This window comes from Ceratosolen solmsi, unplaced genomic scaffold, assembly GCF_000503995.2.
Source record: "Ceratosolen solmsi marchali unplaced genomic scaffold, CerSol_1.0 scaffold10, whole genome shotgun sequence".
NCBI lineage: Eukaryota > Metazoa > Arthropoda > Insecta > Hymenoptera > Agaonidae > Ceratosolen > Ceratosolen solmsi.
Genome location: NW_011948412.1, coordinates 986,778 through 999,702, shown reverse-complemented (window position 1 = coordinate 999,702; position 12,925 = coordinate 986,778). Strand labels below are relative to the sequence as shown.

At 33.2% G+C, this 12,925-nt stretch overlaps 2 protein-coding genes across 3 annotated transcripts; one reads left to right on the top strand and one right to left on the bottom strand.

Annotated features, from left to right (window-relative positions):
- The first annotated feature begins 5,316 nt into the window (after nucleotides 1-5,316).
- On the top strand, nucleotides 5,317-7,614 carry Set (NAP domain-containing protein SET). Of its 2 annotated transcripts, none has more exons than XM_011497838.1 (4): nucleotides 5,317-5,632; nucleotides 6,509-6,689; nucleotides 6,796-7,001; nucleotides 7,290-7,614. In XM_011497838.1, exons 1-4 carry the CDS (start codon nucleotides 5,366-5,368, stop codon nucleotides 7,569-7,571), a joined length of 936 nt encoding a protein of 311 aa, XP_011496140.1. In that variant the 5' UTR covers nucleotides 5,317-5,365; the 3' UTR covers nucleotides 7,572-7,614. The 2 variants fall into 2 exon arrangements, with proteins under 2 accessions (XP_011496140.1, XP_011496072.1); XM_011497770.1 differs by having other exon boundaries at nucleotides 6,509-6,698.
- Nucleotides 7,615-8,031: 417 nt separating this feature from the next.
- On the bottom strand, nucleotides 8,032-12,761 carry LOC105360653 (RE1-silencing transcription factor). The gene is made up of 2 exons (XM_011497655.1): nucleotides 12,065-12,761; nucleotides 8,032-9,991 (listed from the first exon to the last, which is right to left on the bottom strand). The coding sequence occupies exons 1-2, from the start codon at nucleotides 12,525-12,527 to the stop codon at nucleotides 8,841-8,843; spliced, it is 1,614 nt and encodes a 537-aa protein (XP_011495957.1). The 5' UTR covers nucleotides 12,528-12,761; the 3' UTR covers nucleotides 8,032-8,840.
- Nucleotides 12,762-12,925: the final 164 nt, after the last annotated feature.

The window sequence follows — 12,925 nt, the reverse complement described above, 5'->3', positions numbered from 1 at the left end:
TATAATGTTGATATATAACCATTTCTTTATAAAGATCATGCATAATTTATCTAAGATAAATTCATGTGCATAATTTTTTATGACTAAGTTATTTAAACATTACTCTTGCTATCCTTTATTCCATCAGTATTCTTATTGGTTTATCTACTTTATATCAAAATTATGTGACAACAATCAGAATAAGAGACAAATAATCAGAATTTATAAATTATACTTATTTATATAATATATCATAAAGTTAATAAGATTAAAAATTCATTTAATATTTATCTAATAAATAAAATTTATATAATACGATTGTATAGAAATTTTATTAAGTATATTAAGATTTTAAATATAGAGATTTTTCTAATATATGCTTATCTCCATCTGATAAATTTTGTTATATAGAAATTATCCAATAACTTTTACAGCTTAAAAAATTATTAATTAAATACTTTATCTTTTATCTTTAAATTTAGATGATTTAGATCATTCCTATTTTTTATACAAATAAATTGATATCCTACAAATGAACATTTTTTTAATTCAGCTTGTACACGAAAGAATCGTTCGAATTTTTTAAAACGAATAATAATTTCATGAGAATTAGTAGCATCCAATAAGCAAATATAAATATTAGATAATATTAAATAATTAAATATTGATAACAAAAAATACGAAGCAAATAATTAATAATGAATCAAAAATAAATCATACCTAAGTAATCATAACTGCAATTTAATTATAAAAAAAAGATTTTCTTACATATAGTAAATTTCTATTTGTAGTTTCAATTGTATTCACGATTAATCTTGCTAGAATGTAAATGAACATTTGGTTTATCCATAGAATATCAGTCATGAAAACTACAAATGTTTATTTATTCTTGGGATAACTTCTTGTAGTGCAAATTTATTTATTATGTTTATATTATTTTAAAATATCTTTTGTTCATATTCTAAGAATATAATAAGAATATATTTAATAATTATGTTGTTATGAATAATACTTACTTTAATCACAAATCTAAAACGAACACAACCACAATTTTCTTTTAATTTAATGTAATATGTATTCAGCGATTATATAATTAATATAATGTTAGTATATTTATTATTCAATATAGTTGACAAATATTCATACATAAACTACTGTCATATCTGTATTAAATGTATTAATATCGCATAAATTTATTATGATAAATTTGTATGATTCAGATTTTTTTAGATTTTCATGATTTCGTTTTTTTATTTTTTTCTTTGTTGATAATATAATAATTACATGTGACTGAAATAAATTTTAATTAGCTATTGTTAATAATATAATAATGATAAACATCGTATTAGAAAAATTAATACATTAGAAATGTTATTACATATTAAGATGTCATCCAAATGGATAATGTAATATAATTTTGTAACAAGATTTTTCATATAATATTAAATTTTATATAAGAATTTTTATATGTATTTTAAGTGTAGTAACTGTGAAAAATTACTGCTGTATTTTACATTCGTAAATAATTTTCCAAAGAAAAGAATATAAAAATTTTTGTTCGCTCGTTAATATCTTTGAATTAAAAGGCATATACAAATAAAATTAAAAATTTAAATAAATGTTGTTATATAAATCCATGAAATAATTGAAAAACAATAGCCTCGATTAATCTTTGTAGTTCGTTTATTCGTAAAGTTTATTGGCTATTATTCTAATATTACCCATATCTAATTTAATATATAATACAAATTATCCGTGATGTATGCAAATAGAAAAAGAGATTAATTATAAAGATTTACAGCAATCGATAATTGAAATATTCTGTTTTATATATTATAGATTTGTTTACTAATACCACTTAAATTACCATATAATAAATGATAAATTCCTTGTGAAGAGCTTTATGATAAATTATAAAAGAAACCTTTCACTATTCTTATTCCATAGACGAACATAAGAATCATAATGTCATATTGTCATTTCATATGCACAGCTCAAAATTATAATAAATGTTTTTAATGATAGTAAAGTAACAAACGATTATTATGGAATTTGAAATAATATTAAAAACAAAATATATTAGAATGAAACTAAAATAATTTATTAAACAATTTATTATAATATAAAAAATATAATATATATATATATATTGTTAAATTAAATATATGAAATTTTGTGTTCGACGTAGTTGATTTAATAGTAATAATTCATAATTTTATAAATTAAAATTTATAATGTATTAATAACATGTTATTTGTTATGGTAAAAATATTGAAATCTTTACTAGAGACTTTGAAGTAAAAAGAATTTAACTTATCAATATTTGATACGATAATAACAAAACACATACAATGATATTAATTGATAAATGAGCCTTAATAATAATTTTTATATAGTTTATTAAATATAAACACAAATGAATAAATAACAACAATTTTTATATATTTATATTATCTATACTATGGCTTTAAAATTATACTATATTCTTAGAAAGAAAAATTTATTGAGATAATAAAATAATTATGACTTGGACAATACACCATACTTGCAAGAATCATGTACATATTACAATATTCTAAACATTAAAAGCCGCTTTAAATTTCGAAACTGTTAATCAACCATCAATGCAGAACCAAGATTTGGTTGCATAATTCATTGACGTCAAAATATATGAATAACAGATTATTTATTTACACGAGACCCTAGACATAGGAAAAAAAATAGAATACACACAAAGAAAATTATTGTACAAATTTTTTAATATTAGAAATTCGTGTAATCTTGCAATAATAAGAAATGTACCAGATATTCTGCATATTTATTATGCAAATACATTTATTACACTTGCAAAAAAGATTGTATTTAAAATTTTATTTCTTTATCTCTGATTTTTTAACTAAATTTCAATATTAAAAATGAGAAATAGAAAAATTAGATAAATGTTTTCTACTGCGGTTAATATCATAATTGCATGGCTAGGCTTAGCATATAAAATCAATAGTTTTTAATATTAGTTATTTAATATAGGCCTCTAAGAGTCATCTTATATTCAATGCAAACAAGTAAATATTTAATATGCATAAATAAATAAATAAATAAATAATATAATATTATTATTATTATTATATTATTAGTAAATATTAAAGGAAAATTTGAAATGAGTGTTCATTGTATCAAATCAATTTTGTATTGGATATAATTGTAAATATTCTATTCAATATAAATATGAAAAAGATATATAGAATGTTAAATTTATATATACTTCTGAAATTCATTCTAAAATTATGACTTTAAAATAAAATAAGCCTAAATAATAAAAGCTTTCTTAAATTTTCTTTTCAAAATTTTCCTTTACTAAATAATAATTGCAATCGTCATCGCTTTCGTAATATTAATGTATAAAATAAACAAACAGAATTATTATACTATAGGTGTTTAAATAAAATATAAAGATAACCGAAATTTTTATTTGAAGTTAAGTAAAGGTAGTCTTAAAAATATCTTATACATATTAGTTAAATTTCAATGGGATATAATAAGAAATAGGTTTTTCTTTAAAATATTCAGACTTGTAAATTTATTTAAAAACTGAATATTTTAGAAAATTTGATAAAACTACATTTTATGGAATAGAATACATTATTATCAGATAACTTAAGCAATCATAACAGTATAGTATTAAGAGAATTAAAAAAATTTGTAAAATTTTTAGAATATAAAAAAAAAATATGTTACATGATAATTTTCTGAAATTAATAATTAAATTATTTTAAAATACTACTTTAAAATTTTTAAAATACTACTTTCTAGCTTAAAGATCGAATTGAAAGAAAAATTAATTATACTGTATCATTTTTAATATCACGCTTATTTATGAATAAATAGAAATATATACATTAGAATTTTTTCTTATATTAAACCTTTTATATTTGATCGATAATATATATATATATATATTGCTTTCAAATAAACGCTGAACGATAAAACACAATTATTGGAATTGCAGTATCTAAATAATTAATACTTTCTCAAAGATCTTTGCTTATCCGAAAATATATAACCCGGATATAATAAAAACAGGTATGCAGATAATACTGTTACTTTTCGCCATTTTTAATTTAATTTTTTGTGTTTCTCTGAAAGTATTCAAGCCTGCCTATGTAGTAATTGGTACGTAACATAACAGTGGTGCTACCTGGTGGTAATATCTTTAAAATGAATTTTCTGAAATATAATATGTAAAGTCACAGGAGCTTCGAATTTTTATTTATTTTCGTTAATCGAATATGATTGAATATTTAATTTTAATTATAATATAGATGTATTACTCTTTTTATTACCTTCAGATTATCAAAATAATATATCAATTATCAATTGTAATATATTAATCATAAAAATAAATCTTTTCTTTTAAATGGAATTAAGAAACATCGACAAGGATACAAGAAATCAATAAATAAGTAGAACTATTAACATAATTTTTCTTGTTGGTGAAATAACACACACACCAATTTAAGATTCGATATATTTTTCTGTCTTTGAGAATAAATGCTCCCGATTGATGGTTATTTTGAATAACAAAATCACCGTCATTTCTTCATAATTGTTTGTCAATGCACGCATGCGTGAATGCATAAGTACTATATTAAACACATAATTGGATAGGATGACAATTCGATACATTACATGAAGTAGTCCAACAATAAATTGTATTTAAAGGAGAAATGAAAAGGTAATCCGTGGATACAACGATAGATTAACGTCAAAGCATATTACCATCAATCGGGATGTGAAGAATGGGGAGCAGAGATTTACTTTGCACAAACAATCGCTAAACAGGTATCATCACAATCTGGCTAAAGATTTGTAATAAAAGTAATTAAAAGTGCACGTAAAGCGCAATATTTCCATTCAGCAGATCCCAAAGAGTCGCCCAAGTAAATAGTTAACGAAATCGCCACGGTGTTGCGCTACAATCTCATTCCAGTTCATGACATAGCCAAATATTTATACTCCGAAGGAAGAATCCGGCGACTGGCGCATCGCACACGCGCGCAGGAAGGTATAGGAACGCGCGCGCGGGACGACGCAACTTACGGTGAGGTGTGGGGGCGCGCGCGCGCGCGCGCCATCGTTGTGTTACGTGCATCCGCATACACTGGTTTCGAGTTTGGCTGGGAGGATACTCGTATGTTGGTGTACGCGCCGCAACAGAGGCGTTGAGAGCTACGAGAGTGGCGGCGGTGGCAGTGACAGCAGCGAACCGCGTACGTACCCCGGACTCGATAGTCGACGAGCACGCTAAAAGTGAGAGAGGGAGAAGGAGAGAAAGAGAGAGAGTGAGAGAGAGTGCGAGTGCGCGCGCGAGGGAGCGAGAGACAGAGCCATGTCCTCACCGAGCAAAAAGGTGAAGAAGCTCGAGGACTCGGACAGGAGTGACGGCGACGGGGCCACCGAAAGCCGCGATTACGACGTCGAAATCCAAAAGGCCCTCGAAGAGATCGACGGCTGCCAGAACCAGATTGACGGCCTGAATGAGAAGGCTAGCGACGAGATTCTCGAGGTCGAGAAAAAGTACAATAAGCTGCGGAAACCCTACTTCCAGAAGCGTAACGACATCATTAAGAGGATACCCAACTTCTGGGTGACGGCCGTATCCTTTTTGCTCGTTCAGCACCAGCTGTACGCCTTCGACTCCGCTTCCCCTGCTCGAACGTATCCCCATCGCACTCCTCAATTCTTTGGTCCCCGGCGCACCGCGACACTTGCCGGCGTTCGTAGCGCGCCGGTGCTCGACGCCATCTTTGCAACCAGGACTACGAACTCAACCTTCGCTTGCGCACACAAGCGTTCAATATATGTCTTTTATTGCTTACCTCAAAGTTCGAGCTCTGGCTCATGGTTTAAAGATCATGCAGGACAAGAAGTTTCGGAGCAGGTTCCCACGAAACTTATTTATTTCCGCCCTCCCTCTCTGCTACCCCCTGCCTGTATTTATTCGTTTGAATGTCTATTTGAATTTAATGTCCTACATTGATGTAATACCTTGTATTACTTGCAAATTTATTTTGCATATAGCAAAAAAATATGCAAAAATTCCTCTGTAGATTGTGCTTATCTAATTTTAATAAAATACAGGCACTTACAAAATTACACTCAGTAGAATTTGTAATTACCCAGGCAATAATAAAATTCAAAACTTCCTGCATGTGAATTATTAGGATTCTGAAATTCTATTATTAAAATCATTGAATAAAATTCCGAATTGTCCTGTACAATCTTTTTTAACCTATACGAAAAGCTTAACATTACTCTATTTACATTTAATAAAAATAATCATTTTATAACTTAGGCATGTCACCTAAAAACAACATGCACAAATAAATGATATCCAATAAATTATAAATATTGAATAAATATTTACAACATTCTTTTATTATTCTTTTATTGTCATTTTTGTTTAAAATAATGTGCAAATGTTAATATCGTTAATTAATCATATGTCATAGTTCCTTAATTATTTTCATAGTTTGTCAATAATAAAAAAATAGCTGATATTTTAGAAGAAGAAGAAGAAGATGCATTACGTTACTTGAATAAACTAGAAGTAGAAGAATTTGAAGATATTAAATCTGGTTATCGAATTAATTTTTATTTTGATGAAAATCCATACTTTGAGAATGATGTACTTACCAAGGAATTTCACCTCGGTTCGTCTGGTGAGCAGACCTCTCAGCCATGTATAAAGTGATGGCTCGAGGTCGAATTGCACTTATAATTGTCATAATTTGTTTCATATAAAAATCTTGTTATTAGGTGATCCAGCATCTCAAAGTACAAATATCCGTTGGAAAGATGGTGCTGATTTATCTAAACGAGGAAAAGCAAAGGCAGCGATGAAAGTGAGGAAAAGGCCATTAGGACATAGGTCATTTTTTGATTGGTTTACGGATCATGGAGATCCAAGTTCGGATGAGATTGCTGAACTTATTAAAGATGATCTTTGGCCAAATCCTTTACAGGTATCTTTTCAAATATTCTTAAACATTACTTAGAATTATTGTTAATTACATCAAAATAGTTAAAAAATAAATAAATTATACCAATAATTCTTTACATTAGCAGAGAAAAAAATGAATATAACTTTAAGACAATATTAAACAAATTTGAAACAGTATTTTAAAAATAGTTATAAAATTATTTCTGTATCATTCATACAAATATTAATTTGCTTAAAGTATTTAAATTTATAAATGTAGACATGTATCGCATATAAAATGGAAAATTAAATAAGAAATATATTTTTCTAGTATTATTTGGCACCAGATATGGAAATTGAAAATGGCATTGAAGGCGATGGTGATGGTGAAGAAGTAGATAGTGAAGAAGAAGAGGAGGAAGATGAAGATGGTGCGGATGAAGACGGTGACGATGTAGGTGAAGGAGAAGAGGGTGACGACAGTGTAGAAATCATGGAAGATGCAGGGGATGAAGAGGAAGATGATGAAGATGCTGCTAATGAGAATGACGGAGCACATGAAGAGGAAGATTATTTAGTTCAACTCGTGCAAAAAATTGAAAATAATCGGTAAAATTTAATAACACGTAAAAATTAAGTAACTCACAAACATTAAAAAAAGAACCATTTATTTTTTAAAAATAATTATATGTAATATGTTACATGTGCTGTGTATTTATTTTTACATCTTATTATACAAACCTTTAAATATAAAGCTGTGAAACTACAAAATGCAAAAAGAAACAATTAAGTTATATGTAATAAAGTTTTTTAAAAAGTGATTTGAACAAAATTCTTTCAATTTAAAAATAAAATATTAAAGCTAATATAAGTTTTTTAATAATCGTAGTGATAAACTAAAGAAATTATTCTCCTTTAAAAAAAAGAAAATAAGAATGCATACATTCAAATGAAGTATTTATAATAAAAATATTTTATGTGAGGAAAGAATATAAATTATTATTGTTGTCAAGGATTTTTATTAAAATAAAGAATTATGTACATTTCGTAAAAAAAATTAAAAGAGTGATAAGGCAATGCAGCAAGATAATCAAAGGCTCCAATGCTTCATGATTCTCTATAGACTTTAAACCTTGCATACTTTTTTTATATCACACACCTTTACATAAATAGTGACTAATTTTGTTCCCGTTAAATACTTTACAAGCTCGATTTTTCCATGTCAGTTTTATTAGACAACTGGTGTACTCATATTACCTGAATATTATCACACAAAAGTTTATTCTCTCATACGCCAATATTATCATCTTATAATACTCGAGTGTTAATAGTAATGACACAACCGTTTGCTTTTATCTATCATCTTTTTGGCGAGACTTAAAATTGTATTTTTTTTTTTTTTAAATAAAATGCTGCATTTAAAAGCTTTTTTGGTCACCTACAATTCTCATTATCGTTATGATCACATAAAATACAAGAAACTATTTCCCCGTTGGCATCGATCGAAATGTTTAACGCTTATCCTTAAATATTAAAGAACTTTTGTCATACGTTACTATAACTCAACAAAATAATGAAGAGTATAGTTACAGTGAACAAACATTTATCTTCAAGGTTCAACCTTAATTTTAAAACTTACAAATAGCATTAGGCCCTTCACATCGGTATTATACAAGTATGAAGTAAGGCTGTTAATAGTCAATAATAAAAAAAAAATAAAAATAATAAGACATCAAAGAGTTTGGTTAGGTGTGTGTAAAGGGCCAATAAAGCACGATCCGATACAATCTCTCTTTCGCTCTGCGAATTGATCATTCACAAACAATTAACTAACGAGTATGGTCAAGGAATTATTTGGGCAAGCTCTAAAAATAATCACAGTTTAGAGATGAGTGTAATTCGGGCTCGTGTACATATCCAAGTCTCTGGATATTCTTAATGCTCGTGCAGCTTCTTCTTGTGTCTTGGCCAGCTCCATTAATGCAAGGGCACCAAGCCATTTTTGATTATCTTCGGGTAACGGCAGTTTCAATGGACTCTCTTCTTGCTTAACGACAATAACCTTTATGTCGGCGTTACCAATCTCGTTGGCACACGATTTTGACGCCTGATTTCTCCCTGCGAGCATAAGCACTGTAGGCCTTGTCTCATTTTCTGTGTGAAGCACCTTGGTGCCATTGGTCTTCTTGTCCTCGTTAATAGCAACTGCCTTCGTACTCTGCAATTGTAAACTTTGCTCTGTGATCATCGGTGCTAATTCACTCTCGTGTCGAACGATGCCACAAAGATTTGGCAGTTGGGACTCAGACAAGCTCCACTGCGAGGACGTGTTGAGCTCTTCCGTGATCCGATGACAATTATTGGTTGGATGGAGGTCCCACCTGAGAGGTTTGGCTAACTGCTGCTCCAGACAGGCTTCCCTCAGCCACCGCTTTTTCGGTTGCAATCTATCGAAAGGCCTTCGTAAAGGAGTGATGGGTAACTTGATTCCTGTTGCCTCCTCGTCCTCGGATGTCTGAAGTATAGCGCAAGTCTCAGTCGGATCCTCGTCCTGACTCTCATCTTGGCTGTCTTGGCTCTCACTGCAGTACAGTCGACTCTGGCTCTGTGGTGCCCTATCAAGGTTCTCCTGCTCTACAACCGTATCCATTACGAGGCCTTTCCTCGACTTTATTCTCTTGTGGCTGTCGCCGCTATTCTTCCACTGCTTTTTTTTTCTTTCACTTTTGCTGCTAGGAGTCCTGTCCTCCCGTTCCCTTGCCATTTTGTAACGCTCGAGCCATCGGGTCACATCGTGCGGAAGCTCCGTGTTCCCCGAGACTGGTTTCAGGACAAAGTCATCAGATCGCGTAAGCGTCGCATAAGGATGATCCGGACAGTGTCGGTTTGCATGCGTAAATCTCATTTCACAGCCCGGTACCGTGCACAGAAATGGTTTCTCTCCTGTATGTAATCTTTGATGAGTTTTCAATTGTCCGGATTGAGTAAAAGCTTTTGTACATCCTGGATAGTCACAGGGATAAGGCCTCTCACCTACGAAAACCAAAGGCAAAAAATATCTCATAAATAATGGCCGTGCTGCAGCCAACCTCAATTTATTAAGCTTACACAAGAGGAATAATCTGCCAAAAATCTTATATAGATATTCCTTTCGACAAGATTGAATTATCATTGCGCGTAAGTTTCAACTTCTTTCCATTTTAATTATGCAAGACAACGGCATGATAATTTCTCATTGCCAGGTCTTACTTTTTAAAAATTTTTTATGAACATTTTGTGAGGTGCTCTTACTTTCCAATAAAGCACGTGGTTACGTTGTTTATAAAAATGAAATTGAAATATGTGGAGCAAAGATGCGCCAGCGAAAGGAAATCATAAAGTAAAATTCAATGTTCGTTATAAATGCGTTGTTTGGCCCACGCGACCTCTAAAGTTTGCGCGTGCACGCGTTCCCTCGGAAAATCCAGCCCCACATGCTGTGGCGCGTAACAAAGAAACGCAACGCAGTAGTTCTCCTTCCCTCTCTTTACCCTTCTTAGCACACCAATCGCTCACCGTAATGTGCACCCTAAAGAATTTACCCCTCGCCAAACGTTCGCGCAATAGCCGTCAAGCGTCTTTACATCTCCACGCGCGATCGCTTTTTTTCTTCTTTTTTTTCCTAGGAAGAAAGCACACGAGGAAAAATCAAAACAAAAACAAAACGTAATGCGAGTAATTGCGATTCGAGGAAGTAAAAGGAAAGCGACGACAAAAATAAGAGAACAAAGGAAAATACAGAAAAAGCCTGTCGCCTCTTGCATCTTTTTACACAATCCTCGTGTGTGCGATGTTCTTATCGTTACCAATTAATTGAAGGAATGATATGATACTCATCTGCGATTTACGGGGAATTTAAAGACCCATCGTCATCCGCAATGTTTTTGGACAAATGTGTTTGTTATTTAAAAAAAAAATACTCGGAAAATATCTTCGAAACAATCACCTGTAACAATACGACTTATTTTTATAAGGACAAATAATGCAATAAATTATTCAAATTGTTTGTGTTCTTTACTGGCTAAAAGTAACCCGCATTTGTTTTCTTATATCCTATTTTGGCATATTAATTATAATTATTTATTTTGACTGTCAAACTGTGCGCATTTTCCAACAATTATTTACCAAACTTATATAATAAAAGAAATCGAGTTGAAGCGACGTACATTATGGGAATGAAGACACAGTTGAAAAGAATTCCTATATATTTCGTATAAATCAGGTAAATTGGTGAATAAATATCGCTCAAAAAAATAAAAAAAATATTAAAAATGTGACGACAGACCAGCTGTAAATTCATGTACTAAGTCGACTTTTATTGCAAGGGAGAGTGGGAGACCAATCGACATATATTTCCCCGGCTTGACCTGATTAAAGAGCAACAGGGGCTGACGACTGTCTCTCTCCCTCGATCAACCGTGCCCTTTATGAAAAACATTGTACGTGAATAGAAGTGAGACAGAGAAGCGAGTGCTACGACCCATAGAGTGACTATGTAAAGATGAGGGCGCAACGGACATGTTGGAATTTCTATACGTGCATTCGCGCGCGCGCGTCATCGCTTGTACTCTCTCACTCCTACGGCGCTCTAAGCGCGGGAGACGCTCGCTTGTGTGTTCTCTTCGCGCGCTCATCCTCGTGCTCATGCTCGCGTCGTCGGCGCCACCACCGCCATTATGAAAGAAAAAGGAAAAAAATAAAAGAAAAAAGAAACGCTCATCTCCGTTGATCTTGCAGCGATATACCCTGGGCCAGATAAACCTCCAGAATTGCCGATTCCAACGCGGGAATGGGGGAGGGGGGAAGGATTTGATTCCATCGCCGCTGGTATTAAATCCGTTAAAAAGAGGAGATAGAACGACCGTACACAGGTAATAGGTAGAAGAGAGAGAGAGGGAGAGTCGCTTATGAATACAGCTAAGAGCGAAAGTAGGACGGAAAGTTTTCGAACATACACGCTCGCACTTCATAGGTTATGTTTCTCGCGTGCGTGTAAGATAGGACCGGCGTCGTCAATTCCCCCAACCGAGATCGAAACGATGAATGAAAGGGACCGGGCATACGCACCAGTGTGTGTCCTGAGATGCGCTTGGAGGCTCTTCTCTCGGGGGAACACCCGGTTACAATAGGTACACTTGATGCTTGACGGCGAGGTGCTGCCTTGCATCATAAGATTCGTGAGAGCGTCGGCCCTCGGTCTACCGCGCCTATGCGACTCTAAAGAGGAGCCCCGATGGTGATGATGGTGGTGATGATGATGGTGATGGTGGTGTTGATGGTGATCATCGCTAGGATGTTCACGGTCCACGGAGTCCCGTTGAACCCGACCTCCAGCGGAGCCCCCGCCCCCGCCGCTTCCGCTGATGTATTCCGGCGAGGAGCACGAACTCCCGGGGCTCAAATTAACGTTGCGCGCCTCCTCGCCCCAATTCCACGGATAAAGCATAGTGTCGCACATTGGCGGGCTGCCGCAGCCACCCATGGATTCGCCGGCGGTCGCGTTGTTACGTTTCGGTGTATGCAGCTCCATGCCGCTGCGTATGTCGGCCTCTTCGTTCTCACACCAGGTCGTTATTCTCGTAGCGACGTGGGCTCGAGGCCCCCCTCGCACTCATGTACTAAAGTACCGGCCGCGCTATCTACCCTTCGAACTTAAATGAATACTTGTGATAAACGTGATATGCAATTTGGGCTCTCGAGCGACGCCTGACTCGCGCAACTCGGGACGACTCGCCGCGTGCGACTGATTAACCGCCAAAAGTGCGCTTCTCCCGCACGGCCAAGCAGCTGCGCAAGCGCGAGTAGCAGGGATGGCTGCAAACATTACAATTGGCCCGTTTTGGCCGGGTCAAAATGTCGAATGCAAGCTTTATAACGAACCCATGGGCGCTAAATGTGCCTCTTGTCTTCTTGCTTCCTCTCGGCATT

Bases quoted from the DNA above. Each gene is read 5' to 3' on its own strand.
- Set (XM_011497770.1), top strand. From the start codon at position 5,366: ATGTCCTCACCGAGCAAAAAGGTGAAGAAGCTCGAGGACTCGGACAGG. The intron at 6,699-6,795 runs GTGAGCAGACCT...TCTTGTTATTAG, and splicing joins ATTTCACCTCGGTTCGTCTG to GTGATCCAGCATCTCAAAGT. The intron at 7,002-7,289 runs GTATCTTTTCAA...ATATTTTTCTAG, and splicing joins TTTGGCCAAATCCTTTACAG to TATTATTTGGCACCAGATAT.
- LOC105360653 (XM_011497655.1), bottom strand. From the start codon at position 12,527: ATGGAGCTGCATACACCGAAACGTAACAACGCGACCGCCGGCGAATCC. The intron at 9,992-12,064 runs GTGCGTATGCCC...TGGTTTTCGTAG, and splicing joins GCATCTCAGGACACACACTG to GTGAGAGGCCTTATCCCTGT.